This window comes from Brassica napus, chromosome C3 (assembly GCF_020379485.1).
Source record: "Brassica napus cultivar Da-Ae chromosome C3, Da-Ae, whole genome shotgun sequence".
Lineage (NCBI taxonomy): Eukaryota > Viridiplantae > Streptophyta > Magnoliopsida > Brassicales > Brassicaceae > Brassica > Brassica napus.
In genome coordinates, this window is record NC_063446.1 from 33869186 (window position 1) to 33885128 (window position 15943).

Consider the following 15943-nt stretch of genomic DNA (forward strand, 5'->3'; position numbering starts at 1 on the left):
TCAACACCAGACGCACACCACAGATACCAACGAGCACGTCACACCAACGCACAGCTTGGTCACCACACCTCAACGGACACACCAAAACGCTTGATCACCCAAGCACACACAAAGCTCACAAGAGCTACACACAATGGCTAACTCCACCACACAAAGCGCCAACTCCAACGCCACCAAACTAAGTCCACATCAGACTCCATCGGACACTACGTCAAACCGTAGGTCAACACTCAACGCTTAATGAAAACTCTCTCTCTCTTTTCACTTAATCTCTGGGTATTCTCCTTCTCATAAGGGCACGTCCCTCCTTATATATAAACCGTAGACTTGCTCTCCAAGTTCATTAAATGCACCTTAATGAACTTCCATTCCCATATAAAGAAACTTCATATTCCTCTCCAAGTAACACTTCTTCTCCAAGCAAAGCCTCTTTGCTTAATGGAAAATGTCATTTGTCTTCAACAAGATATTCTCTTTCCTTTTCTAATCTCCACTTACACACGCAATCACCTTAGACAATCTCCTTGTAAACAACTTCTCCACTCGACGTCCTGCCATACGTCTTGACATACCTTCTAATGTACATCACGAACTACATCAGAACCTCTCTGAAAATATCATCTACACTCTAAACCATGACTCCTAAACACTCTACATTGTAAACACAAGTAAGAGAGAAGAGACAGCACAAGTTTGATGATAATACTTGTTTATTTTTGTGTGCTACAAGAGAGAACAACCACATCCTTTAAATAGGCAATACAAGAGATAGTGAATGATAAAATAACACATTGGATAAAGGGTGCATCAATTCTCATCAGCTCCCAACATCTAGCTACAAATAAGAATTTGAAATCCAAATCTGTGTTAATACTTGAAGTCTTGTAAAGTCTGGTGAAGTCACTTTTACTCTTTTATGTTACTCTTTATTTATTCATGTCAATAGTCTTGAGGTGGTCATTGTCTTGATGATTGCGGCATTGACTCTTACATGGAGGTGATCAGTCTTGTCTTGTTAACTTTGACCTCTATCTCTCCTTTTCTTCATTCACTCTAATATTGTTGTACAAAATTTATTTATTTTACTTTGAATTGTTTTACAGAAGGAGATCTTAAGGGTGAAATTCATTTCATCATATAACTTCTTAGCAGATTACCTTTCAAATTTTGACTGAAGCATCAATGTACATAGTGCATTAGTGTACATTTTCACAACATTATAGCAATGTTATGTATGATATCCCAAAAAGTAGCTAATAATGCCAAATGTTTATTTTGTGTAGATCTATATTAAATTGAATTGCATTGGAAATGTATGTGTTAACATTAACATTTATGTAATTTTCTAACAGCATAAGTGTAAACATTTTAGACCCTAAATGTTAGTTTTGAGAGATACATTTTTGGTGAATAATTTATTTTTGAATTTTTAATGATAACATGTTGCTATATGTTTTTATCTGCTCATTCATGTTTGTGGAAAAATAATTAGATAATTTCCAAATAATATATAAAACATTTTATCCAATATTTTGGCACTCTTACTATTGGTTTTTGTCAATCACTAATTTTCACTAACGATTTGAAGGTTTTGAATCTAAGTTCATATATCTCACTAAACCCATAATCAAAATATACAATATGATTTCAACCCAAATGACATAAAATCCTATAACTTTTTCTTAACAATCCATAAAAAATCAAGTTTGTCCAACAAGAAAGTTGTTCCAAAAATTATTTCTACTAGTTTAAAACCCGCACAATTGCGCGGAATGAATGTTATATATAAAAATAATTTTTATCTATTATCATTTATTTGTATTTATTTAGGTATTATGTATATAATTAAATTAGAGTAAAGACATAAATCAAAACAATACATCTTGTTTATTTACGATACTTTTTGGTAAATTAATCAAAAAATTATTTTATTTATTTTATATGGTATATAACTAAATTTCAATGACATGAACATAGATAAACAATATATTTTAATATAAATATTTATTATTGAGAATTCATACTCATATGATAAACACAAAATTTCTAATGTGCAATTTTTTAATGCAAATTTAAAAATTAAAATATTAAGGTTTCAATACTTTTTCAATTCAAATTTAGAAATTATCATATTTAAGTATTATTCTATGTTATATAGTTTAATTTTAAACTATATTATTATATAATATGAATATCTAGTAAATGAGACTTCATATTCATATGATTTATGAGCATTTGTATCTTGTTATTACCAAAAAGTGTTAAACCATTGATCACAAAATTTTATTGTGAGACATTTAACATTTTTAATAATTTATAGTCGTTTTAAAAATTCAAAATATAACATATAAAAAAATTAATTTTTTATTATATGGTTAATGTAGTTGTTTAATACTTTTTAATAATATAAAATTAAACAAAAAATAGCTAAGATACAAAAATTATTATCAAATATTTATTATTCATAATCATTAATTATCTTATATACGTTAATCATATTATGCAATTCCGTAGCTTTTATTTAAGGAAAGTGCAAGAATATTCTTTTGTACACTATTTATCAATTTAATAGTTAATTTAATAAAAAATATAATATAAGTTAAGATGGACCAACCTATTTCTTTAAGAATTCTGAATTTCATTCTCATGGTGACACGTGACAATAAACTAATGTTGTAATGTTTCTCAATTAATATATAAGGGATTTGACCGATTCTGATCTAAGTGAGAAAAAATGGTGTTTTGGTTCCTAGATTTCTTTGCAAGGGATTATCTCATAGGGAGATATATATATATAGTATTAAAATCCTAAGCCGAGTCTATATGAATTCGTGAAAGTTGCTGACAAAAAAAATCTCTAAACTTTAGTTAAAGACAAAAAGAAACTAGCTCCGAAGCTAATACCACCTAGTCAACCAAGTTGTTGATTATATCCACAAAATCGGAACAGTCTATCTCAGTTTGAGGTATATTAATACTTGAATTACTGCATAATATGGTAATTCAATTTGAATTCAACACATAATATTGAAATATGGCATGGTATACTAAAATAGTAGTTTTTCATGGTTTACTTATTTGTATGATAATTTATGACATATTTCATTTATTATAGTACTCATGTTTTTACAATTTTTATATACGCTCTCGGAAAAAAAAATTATTGTGTTTTCTAAGTTTGAGTTCTGTTGACCAAGTATTAATATACCAAAATATTTGGTCAACAAAACTCAAACTTAGAAAACATAATAATTTTTTTTCTCCTATATGGAAATTGTAAAACATGAGTACTATAATAAATGCAATATCTCATAAATTATTGTATAAATAGGTATACCATGAAAAACTACTCTGTTAATAAAATAAAACTTTTCTTGATTTTTTTGGCCGATCATCTCTCCAAGCATTATATTTTTCATTCGTAGTGCAGGTTAGCCATTCAATGCTTATTATTATCATTATATTTGTTAATCTTGTGCTAATATTTTGATTATTGTAAGTTTCAAGTTTTAAACATCAAAATAACATGAAATATATGTAGAACTGTAATTAAGAATCATTTTTAACACATTTCGACAGGAAATAGCAATTGAAACACTCAATATCCAAATGAATTTGGGTTTCAAAAATATGCAGTGTTTTGATAGGAAAATTAAAATTGATATCATGAAATGAAATAGTAAAATAGTGATTCGATCAGTTATTTAAAATTAATTTGGACATGTTTTATAATTTTGAAGATCTAGATAAAAATATTTAGTCACATGTATATTTAAAATCTTTGATTTTAATCTAAATTTTATGTTGCAAAATTTACATATGGAAGTTTTTTGAAGTAAGTACATATAAAATATTCCTTTTTATTTAAAACAATATTGTGTAATTTTAATGAACTATTTAAAATATTAAATAAATATTAGTCCAAATCATGTTATAAATTAATGGATATTAATAGATAATTAATAGAATTATATATTTTACAATGATTCTGAAATGGAAACAATTTTTCTTGAAGCAAATTGAAGCCTTTTTGATAGGCTTTTTTAATAGATTTATTCGGCAAAACTATATATAAATGCAGACCATGGGTATATTTATTTTGTTTTTTTTTTCGGTCTCTCTTTTCTTCGGTTTATATTTGTTTATCAGACTAAAGAAAAAAAAATGCAAACTATGAGTTCATTTGATTCTAATTTCTTTATTTGTGGGTAATATATGATTGAATAAATGATCTATCCAGCTACATATTTCCAAGGTACTTTTTGGTCACTCGCTCTCTAAATTGCAGTCTCTTATGGTGCAGAGGAATTGAACGAGAATGATCCAAGATCAGCAAAAGTTGACTCAAGACTTACTTTCCTTGATCCCCAATGTTGTCAGGGAGATGCCTCCTATTTCAGCGTCAGAGACTGATTGCTTGGTCTCCACGACTCTCTGTTTGTACGACCCAACATGGCCTAAGAGCAGTGATGATACCAAGATATATTGTGGGCCAAGAGGTAATACAGGTAGTGAAAAGAGAACTCGCTGATGAAGCTTAAGCTTCTCTCGAATGAAGGAAGACAAGAGGAGGAGCAGTACGGCGTCTCAACAGAGTTAACTCTCTTCACCGATCCATGGACCATCAAGAAGAAACTGACTAAAAGCGAACGCAGCCGTCAAAACTGTCTTCTTCTGAATCCCAGAACCGTACATAGCCACATAGTGAGATATCTCCCTGAGGTTAACCAAAAGATGGTCCACGAAGGCTCAGGGTTAACAGTCGACGTGTATGATCACAATACTCACACTACGCACCAGATGCTTCTAACGAACTGACCAAGCGTGGATCCTATGTTCTCAGTGGTGGATGATGGCTTATGGATTTTGTCATGAGAAGGGCTTTGAAGACGAAAGATGAGATTGGAATGTATTGGGGGGATCTTTCTGATTCAAAGCTTCATTTTAAGTACTCTCTCCGTTTCGTATTAAATGTCGTTGTAGAAAAAAATTTTCGTTACAAAATAAGTGTCGTTTTCGATTTTCAATGCAAAAATTTATTAATTTTATGCAGTAATTTATTTTTCTATTGGTTGAAATATGGTTAGGTGTATAGGTAATTGTGTTTTTATATAGGAAATATACAAAATTAATTGTTTCCTTAATCTGTGTGCACAAGGTCAAAATGACACTTAATATGAAACAAAAGGACTATTAAATAATTGAAAGATTGATTTTAGCAAAAAAAATTAATAATAATGGAAAGATTGCAATTTTTAAATTAGCTATTAGGTAATATAATGTAATACCTACAATTTATAAGGAAACTCATATTTATCATTTTTTTGTAAATTAATTTATTAAAATTAATTATCTTGAGTGAAAAAATGACATTAGATGTAATTAAAAGGTTATTTCAAGTTTTAATTTATATTGGTACTTCAGCTCTAATAATATAGATTAATTCATATTGGTACTTCAACTTTAATAATATAGATAGGAAAACACATTTAGCTATTTTAGAGATGATTGTTGTGGCTATTATTCAGCACAATCTTCCTTACTCTTTTGTCGAGAATGAGAAGATAAGAGAAGCCTTCACCTATGCGAATCCGACTATAGAGTTTTGGTCTCGCAACACAGCTGCGTCTGACGTGTACAAGATCTATGAGAAGGAGAAAAGGAAGCTGAATGCAGTCTTGGCTAACATCCCTGGAAGAGTTTGCTTAACAACAGATTTGTGGAGAGCCATAATAATAGAAGGAAACATGTGCTTGACAGTTCACTTCGTAGATGATGATTGGGTTTTGAAGATGAGGATTTTATCTTTTTGTGTTTTTCCGCCTCCACACTCTGGTGTTGCCATAGCCCTTAAGCTGACAGAGCTGTTAAAAGAGTGGGGGTTAGAGAAAAGGGGTTTTTTCTCTAACAGTAGATAACGCATCGAATAATGATACTATGCAAGCTATTTTGAAGAGGAAGCTGCAAAGAAATTTGGTATGCAATGGTGATTTCTTTCATGTAAGGTGCTCAGCTCACATCTTAAATTTAATTGTGCAAGGTGGTTTGGCTGTTATCAGTGGAGCTTTAGATAAGATCAGGGAGAGCGTTAAGTATGTGAAAGAATCTCAGTCTAGAGAAATTATGTTTCAGAACTGTGTCGAAACAGTTGGAGTACGAGCTGAAGCGGCAAAGGCGGGTCTGATCTTTGATGTGACAACACGCTGGAATTCAACACACTTGATAATCGAGGGCTATTAAGTTTAAGAATGCCTTGAGAAACCTTGGAGAAGTTGATAGGAGCTACAAGAGCTTTCCATCTGAGCAAGAGTGGGACATATCAGAACTGATCTGCAAGCTACTGGAACCATTTGCTGAAGTCACAAAGCTCATTTCCGGTTCATCTTACCCGACAGCAAACTTAGACTTTATGCAAGTATGGTCGATTAAGTGTTGGTTGAGAGGTCATGAAGATTCAGAGGATCGAGTTATCTGTCAGATGGTGAAGGCCATGAAAGAGAAATTCAACAAATACTGGGAAGAGTTCAGTGACATATTAGCAATTGCGGCAGTACTTGATCCTCGACTGAAGCTTGCATTTTTAGAGTATTGTTACGATATTCTAGATCCAGACACTGCCAAATTGAACGTGGAGTATACTCGTGAGAAGATGGTCAAGCTTTACAGAGCATATAAGAAAGACATAAGCATTACTAGAGCATCTACTTCACATGCTCCTCGACACAACATCCCTTCAAGATATTATGTAAGTTTATCTCTTGATGATTCGTCTATAAACTCATAGCTAGCTAGAAAACTAAGTCTTGTTTTAGTGCTTACTGCTTAGACCCTTATTAAGCTGATGTGATTCACGAGACTTGTTTTAGTCTTTTAGACACGTTGGTTTCAGACTCTGATCGTTGCTTTGTTGTTGTTTACGGGGCTTTTATGCTTACTGCTCTCAAAAGACGGGTGGTAGTGGGAAATCAGCATTAGACAGCTTTAGAAGTTTGGATGCTGTGTCATACTGGAAAGACAATGCAAGCCGCTTCAAAGAGTTGTCTTCAATGGCTTGCGATATGCTCAGTATCCCTATCACAACAGTGGCGTCGGAATCATCTTTTAGAATCGGTAGCCGAGTCCTCAACAAGTATAAGAAGCTGTCTACTACCCACAAATGTTCAAGCTTTGATCTGCGCGAGGAACTGGTTCCGTGGCTTTCAAGAAATTGGTGATGAGATTGAGTTTACCTCTTAGGAAGAGAAAAGAGGTATGATTAACTGTCTCCCATCTTAAAGTTTAGTTCTGTCTTCATATTGAGAGGCTCTCTAGTAACAATGATTGATTGTGTCTCTCAGTCTCTGTGTGTTTGTGGTTCTGTCTTCATATTGAGAGGCTCTCTAGTAACAATGATTAATTGTGTCTCTCAGTCTCTGTGTTTTATCTTTTTTTCCATAGTAATTCTTATATCATTGTATCTCTAAACTGATAGATCCTTTAATGCTATTTTGGCTGAGTTAACTGATCTCGAATGAGATTTTGTGAGCTTCATAAAATGGGTTTTGATTGTTTCCTCTTTAGCTGAATCAAACTGAGTGCTAACTAGTTTGAAGCTGAGTGATAACTCTGATTTCATTGAGAAAATTTGTTCCTATTCAATCAGTTACATAGCAGGTGATGTGACTTTATTTAATGTGTAGGAGATGAAGGATCTTGATATGGAACAGGTCATTGCAGACATCGTAGAGAAGCTTAAATGACAGACTGCAGCTAGACCAATGCCGAATCTTTTGTCTCTCTCTTCGGCCCTCGGAATTATCAAATAGACAGGTCATTGGATTTTTTAGGATTTATTTTGATACTCTGGTGAAACATTCTGAATTCTGATATTGGTTGATTTGAAATGATCCCATGAAGCAGTTTGTGGCTATTATGAACAGGAGGAATCAATCAACCTTTAGGAATCAATCAACCTTTGTTTTGGTTAATGTCCCAAATCTATCAAATTGTATGCAAACACACTAAAAATTATTGTTATAAAACTAAATGAAGTACAGATAAATAATTTACACCTTTTATAAATTTAATTAAAGTACAGATAAATAATTTACACATTTTATAAAATTAAATTAAGTACAAATAAATAATTTACAGATTTTACGAAATTTAAAATAAAAAGTATTATTAGGTGTCCATGGGTTTGACCATAAATGGTCTTTATTGGTCTTGGATATGTTTTGGACAATTGTCCGATATGGACCACCCAATACATCCAATAACTAAAATTGTACATTTGTTCATGCCCAAATGAGCTCTGGACGGCCCATTTGACAGTTCTATGTATTGGGATCTTTCTGATTCGAAGCTTCACTTTAAGTATTAAATAATTGAAAGATTGCAATTTTAAAATTAGCTAAATATTATGTAATTTAATGTAATACCTACAACTTATAAGGAAACTCATATTTATTATGTTTTTTTTTTGTAAATTCATTCATTAAAATTAATTATCTTTATGAGTGAAAAAATGACATTAGATGTAATTAAAAGGTTATTTCAAGTTTTAATTCATATTGGTACTTCAACTTTAATAATATAGATATGAAAACACATTTAGCTATTTTAGTACTTATGTTGTTAGTATATTTAGGGGAATACCTTGGAGCATTCTAAATTGTAGTAGGATTTTCAAAATTAAAATATACTTAATATTTTTAACATTGTAGTTTTTTTTAATGATGAGACAAATTCGTTGACGATAATTTAGAAATTTGTTTTAAATATATTTATGTTTTTCCAAAATCGCTTTAAATGATGATTTTTGTTAAAACTAATAATTAAAGGATTAACTAAAATCTTGAAGAATAATCGACATGCCATATATATATAGTGAACCGCCCTCAACATAGATCAAACAAAATAAAATAATCATACAAAATAATTTCTAACCTAGATTTGAGAATATTCAATAAAATTTAAATTATAAATGATTTTATATCTTATATATATATATGCTATTTATAAAATATTTTTTCTTAAATATTAAATTTGAAAGATTGCAATCTTTTAAATTAGCTAAATATTAGGTAACTTAATGTAATACCGACGATTTATAAGGAAACTCATATTTATCATGTTTTAGTAAATTCATTTATTAAAATTAATTATCTTTATGAGTGAAAAATGACATAAGATGTAATTAAAAGGTTATTTAAAATTTTAATTCATATTGGTACTTCAACTTTAATAATATAGATAGGAAAACACATTTAGCTATTTTAGTATTCATGTTGTTAGTATTTTTAGGGGAATACCCTGGAGCATTCTAAATTGTATGAGGATTTTCAAAATTAAAATATACTTAATATTTTTACTATTGTGGTTTTTTTAATGATGAGACAAATTTGTTGATCATAATTTGGAAATTCCTTTTAAATATATTTATATTTACCAAAATCGCTTTAAATGATAATGATTGTTGTCAAAATTAATAATTCAAGGATTAACTAAACTCTTAAGAAATAATAGACATGCCATATATATAGTTTTTCATATGTTGTACTCTTATAATAGGATAAGAATTGCGCCTTGCGCATGGTGAGTTTATTTGTATATATTATTAATAATTTTTTTATATTTGATCATATTATTTATACATATACAATGTTTTTTTGTTATTATATAATTTCTTTCCGACGGATCGGATCAAAAATTGTGGAACTAAACTATAATTAATATATCATGGATTGATCGGATTGAACATTAAATAAATTATAACACAAAAAACTTATTATTTCCACCGAACACATTCTTGAAAAATGTGAACAATATTGTTTCTACAGTTGAATTATTTTGAAATTTATCTTCCATATGGTTTTGAAAGGTTTCAAATCAACCATTGAATTGATACCTTCATTTTAATGATTTTAGTCGTATGCTTAAGGAAAACTTACATTTTTGTAATTTAAAGTTGTTTTAAAAAAAATCAAAATATAACAGATAAGAAAAATATAACATATAAGGTTTTTTTCATTTTTGTAATTTAAAATCGTTTTAAAATTTTTAAAATATAACATATAAGCATTCCTCATTTTTGTAATTTAAAGTCATTTAAAAAAATTCAAAATATAACATATAATAAAAAATCTAATTTTTTTATTATATGGTTAATGTGATTGTTTAATGTTTTTAATAATATAAAATTAAAAAATAATGAAAAAGATGCAAAAATTGTTATCAAATCTTTATTATTCATAGTCGTTAATTGCTATATATATGTTAATCATATTAGCTAATTGTGTAGATTGTATTTAAGGAAAGAATACATGCTTCTTATATTTTGAGTTAATATAATGTTCCCTAATAATTGGATTTGGACCAACATTTTTTCAATTGATTCTTAATATATTTTCATATATTTTTTAAATATATTTCTGTTGACAATTTATTAATCTATTTCTTTGTTCACTAATATTTTTTAGATATAAGCGTTTAGTTTTTGGTTTGATTCTAATTTTTGTTTTTTTGGTTTTCGATTTCGGCTTGGTTGTACTTTTTGATTATATTTTGTTCAAGAGATATAGAAACATTGATTATTTATGAATTATTTTTGTTTTCGGTTTGATTTGGATAACAATGTTAGAAATACGATAAAATTTTGAGTACCATTCGACTTTGATTTGATCCTAGTTTTCAAATAGTTTCAAATAATTTGATTAAAAATCCTCTTGCAGGTGAAAAAAAGTCTAGAAAAATAAATTAAATATTTTAAAAATATTGGTGTGATTCAGTTCTATTATATAATTGGGATAATTCTCATCTTACATACAAATAATTCTTATCTTTTATGCACCAATTTATATTAATGTTGATTTAAATAATAAAATTAAATTACATTAAAACTCTTACAATATATAATAGGATAAGACATGCGCCTTGCGCAAGGTGAGTTTATTTCTATATATTATCGATATTTTTTTTATATATTTGATAATTTTATTTATATATATACAATATTTTTTGTTGTTATTATATAATTTCTTTCCGATAGATCAGATTAATTTTTATTAAAAATGATGGAACAAAATTATAATTAATACATCATGGGTTGATCGAATTGGACATTAAACAAATTATGACATAAAAACCTTATTTTTTCCATCGAACACATTCTTGAAAAAAGTGAACAATAATGTTTTCACAGTTGAATTATTTGAACTTTTATCTTCCATATGGTTTTGTAAGCTTTCAAATCAACCATCGAATTGATACATGTCATTTTAATGTTTTTAGTTGTATACTCAAGGAAAACTTACATTTTTGTAATTTAACCTTTTTGTAATTTAAAGTCATTTTAAAAAATTCAAAACATAACATATAAGAAAAAATCTAACATATAAGAAAAATATAACATATAAGGTGTCATCATTTTTGTATTTTAAAGTCGTTTTTTTAAAAAAAAATATAACATATAGGGTTTCCTCATTTTTGTAATTTAGTGTCATTTTAAAAAATTTCAAATATAACATATGAAAAAATCTAATTTTTTTATTATATGGTTAATGTGATTGTTTATTTTTTTAATAATATAAAATTAAACAAAATGAAGAAAAATTCAAAAATTGTTATCAAATCTTTATTATTCATAATCATCAATTGCCATATATATGTAAATCATATTAGGTAATTTCGTAGCTTTTATTTAGGGAAAGAATACACACTTATTATATTTTAGGTTAATATAATGTTCTCTAGTGGACATTAAACAAATTATGACATAAAAACCTTATTTTTTCCCTCGAACACATTCTTGAAAAAGTGAACAGTATTGTTTTCACAGTTGAATTATTTTGACTTTTATCTTCCATATGGTTTTGAAAGCTTTCAAATCAACCATCAAACTGATACATGTCATTTTAATGTTTTTAGTCGTATACTTAAGGAAAACTTACATTTTTGTAATTTAAAGCTGTTTTAAAAAATTCAAAATATAACATATAAGAAAAAAATATAATATATAAGAAAAATATAACATATAAGGTGTTCTCATTTTTGTATTTTAAAGTCATTTTAAAAAAATATATAACATATAAGGTTTCCTCATTTTTGTAATTTAATGTCATTTTAAAAAATTCCAAATATAACATATAAGAAAAAATCTAATTTTTTTATTATATGGTTAATGTGATTGTTTATTTTTTTTAATAATATAAAATTAAACAAAATGAAAAAGGATACAAAAATTGTTATTAAATCTTTATTATTAATAATCATTAATTTCCATATATATGTAAATCATATTAGGTAATTTCGTAGCTTTTATATAAGGAAAGAATACACACTTCTTATATTTTAGGTTAATATAGTGTTTTCTAGTGGACATTAAACAAATTATGACATAAAAATCTTATTTTTTCCCTCGAACACATTCTTGAAAAAGTGAACAGTATTATTTTCACATTAGAATTATTTTCACTTTTATTTTACATATGGTTTTGAAAGCTTTCAAATCAGTCATCGAACTGATACATGTCATTTTAATATTTTTAGTCGTATACTTAAGAAAAACTTATATTTTTGTAATTTAAAGGCGTTTTAAAAAATTCAAAATATAACATATAAGAAAAAATCTAACATATAAGAAAAATATAACATATAAGGTGTCCTCATTTTTTTTTAAAGTTGTTTTTTTTTAAAATATAACATATAAGGTTTCCTCATTTTTGTAATTTAAAGTCATTTAAAAAAAATTCAAAATATAACATATAAGAAAAAATCTAATTTTTTTATTATATGGTTAATGTGATTGTTTATTTTTTTAATAATATAAAATTAAACAAAAATGAAGAAGGATGCAAAAATTGCTATCAAATCTTTATTATTCATAATCATTAATTGTCATATATATGTAAATCATATTAGGTAATTCCGTAGATTTTATTTAAGGAAATAATACACACTTCTTATATTTTAGGTTAATATAATGTTCTATAGTGGACATTAAACAAATTATGACATAAAAACCTTATTTTTTCCCTCGAACACATTTTTGAAAAAAATGAACAGTATTGTTTCCACAGTTAAATTATTTTGACTTTTATCTTCCGTATGGTTTTGAAAGCTTTCAAATCAACCATCGAATTGATACATGTCATACTTAAGGAAAACTTACATTTTTGTAATTTAAAGTCGTTTTAAAAATTTTCAAAATATAACATATAAGAAAATTCTAATATATAAGAAAAATATAACATATAAGGTGTCCTCATTTTTGTATTTTAAAGTCGTTTGAAAAAAATATATATATAACATATAAGGTTTCCTCATTTTTGTAATTTAAAGTCATTTTAAAAAATTCAAAATATAACATATGAAAAAATCAAATTTTTTATTATATGATTAATGTGATTGTTTAATTTTTTTTAATAATATAAATTTAAACAAAAGTGAAGAAAGATGCAAAAATTGTTATCAAATCTTTATTATTCATAAACATTAATTGCTATATATATGTAAATCATATTAGGTAATTCCGTAGCTTTAATTTAAGGAAAGAATACACACTTCTTATATTTTAAGTTAATATAATGTTCTCTAGTGTCATATAATTATGGAATAATGTGACACCATTAGACTAAAGTATACTTTATATTAGATGCTCTAGAATTCTTTGAAATGGAATTTAGAAGGCATTTAGAGTGTCACCTAGGATTTGGAGTTTTTTTTAATTAATACAAAATTAAGGTTCTAATTTTTCAAATGCTTCCCAATTAATATATAGGGGATACCGTCATGGAAACTATATATAAAATGTGTAGGTTGTGATTGTTTTATGTTTATAAAACGTTAGCTTAATATTGAGAAATATAGTTAATTGGAATTTTTTATATAAAACAAATTGTATTGTTAACTTTAAAAATACTAAATATTTATATGTGGGGTTCACGTTTAAGAGAAAGATATTTATGGGGATTTGTTAGTCTAAATCAGTGCTGTAGTTAGGCTATATTTAAGTATATGTAGTTTGTAATACTATAGTTTACACAAAAATATGTAGAATATAGATTTTTAAATATTTTACTTAGAAATAAATTGGGTCCATATTTGTTTTTCTATTTTAATAGTACCGATATAAAAAATGTCAGATTAAGAATTTCAAATTGAAATAAAATATCTTATTTATACTAAATATATTAACACTAATTATTCAATTACTAAATCAAACTAGAGATTTTCCCGGGCTACGCCCGGGTTTTTTCCCCATATATTCAAATTAAATTTAGATTATTTTATAATTTCTATTTTTAATATATTTTTATACTGATACTAATTACACTATATAAACTATCAGACAAATTTATAATTTTTTGTATTGTTTTGGTAACAACTGTTTTGAAATTTTTGAAATTCAATTTTTTTTCAATATCAGAAAATACACATAAGCTGGTACGCATGTTGAATAATTTTTAATTATTCTTATTTAAAATTCAAGTATTCTTTTTCTCGTTTATTAGTTTTTCAATTGAAAATATGGTTAAACTAATATATAATTCACTTTATTTTAGTATTAATATTAACTAGTATGAATATTTAAATTTTACCTATTGATTATTGATTCTTGGCTACTAAAAATCTATATAAATTTGTTCTTGTGTTAAAAGCAGTGGCAAAATAAATAGCAGCTGAAATCTAAGAGCAATGTACATTAAAAGAATCATGAGATCATGTCAAATGCGTTTCTTTCCATGCAGCAAACAAATTCAAAATAAAAATATCAAAAACATAATAATAGTATCCTCTAAGAGCTATTTGTATGTTTTCCCCTACAAAATCCAAACAGTTTTGTTGATTTTTTTTTATAAAAAAAGAATCTTAACAATTTATTCATAGTCAATTTAATCAAGCATATTATTAATTTTAGAAATAAGTATATATTTTTTAGTTTAAACTTTTCTGAAAGAAAATATAGAGTTTTAGCTCCGACTACATCTCTAACCACCCTTATATTTGCTTCTATAATAGCATTTAGAAGTAAATTCACTCTAACCTTAAAAAATAGAGATTAGTATTTTTCTATAAATAGAAATAGAAGTAGCATTCCTCTATTTTCTATTCTATAAATAGAAATTGCTATTTTATAATAATACATCGGAGTAAGTTCCATTGTAGTTATAGATATCTAATATTTTGTAGATTAAAAATAAAAAAAATACATTAGAAATGGTCTCATTCACAATTAAAACATCTTTTTACATTTTCCAATTCAACTTAGCTGGGGTTACAATCAACCACTTTAACTTGAGGGCATCCTTATCTAGAACTTTGTTTCTTAACTTATAATTGCCATCCCTAATCCTTTTAATTAATGTTTTGTTTTTCTAAGTTTTGTCAACAGTTTTAATTTTTATGACATCTATACATTATTTGAGAAGTAATTTTGTCATATGTAATCTTTTTTTTTTTTTTTTTTTTTGTCATCAACTTTACAGACTCATATAGACTCTGTGAACCAAACTGGGAGATCTTGATCCATGTGAACTACAAAAGCCGTTTCCTTCCTAGCGCTACGGGCTAAGCTATCCGCCTTACTGTCATATGTAATCTCTACAATTATTTTCACAAAAATAATATGTCATGGTTACTAAAATTGATGACATGGCTTATAACTTAATATGACATGGACAATTCTATTTAATGTTTAATTTATATTTTTGGTAAACTTTTTAAAATATGGTAACAACTCATATATTACATTTAATATCGATTTATATTTTTAGAATTTGTTTTAGAGTATCGTAATAACTCATAAATCATCATTAAAATAAATATATTAAAATAAGGCATTACAAATTTCTAAATATTATTTAATTATATATTTTAAAATTATACAATTTTATTACTAAAATTTTCAAAAATGTATACAGTTTTTTAGACAATTATAAAACTTTAATTGTAAAATCATTAG

General features: G+C 26.9%; 1 protein-coding gene across 1 annotated transcript; it reads left to right on the forward strand.

Moving 5' to 3' along the window:
- Positions 1 to 4318: 4318 nt before the first annotated feature.
- On the forward strand, positions 4319 to 4818 carry LOC111210593 (B3 domain-containing protein At2g33720-like). Its single transcript, XM_022711096.1, has 2 exons — positions 4319 to 4499; positions 4559 to 4818. The coding sequence occupies exons 1-2, from the start codon at positions 4319 to 4321 to the stop codon at positions 4816 to 4818; spliced, it is 441 nt and encodes a 146-aa protein (XP_022566817.1).
- The last annotated feature ends 11125 nt before the right edge of the window (positions 4819 to 15943 follow it).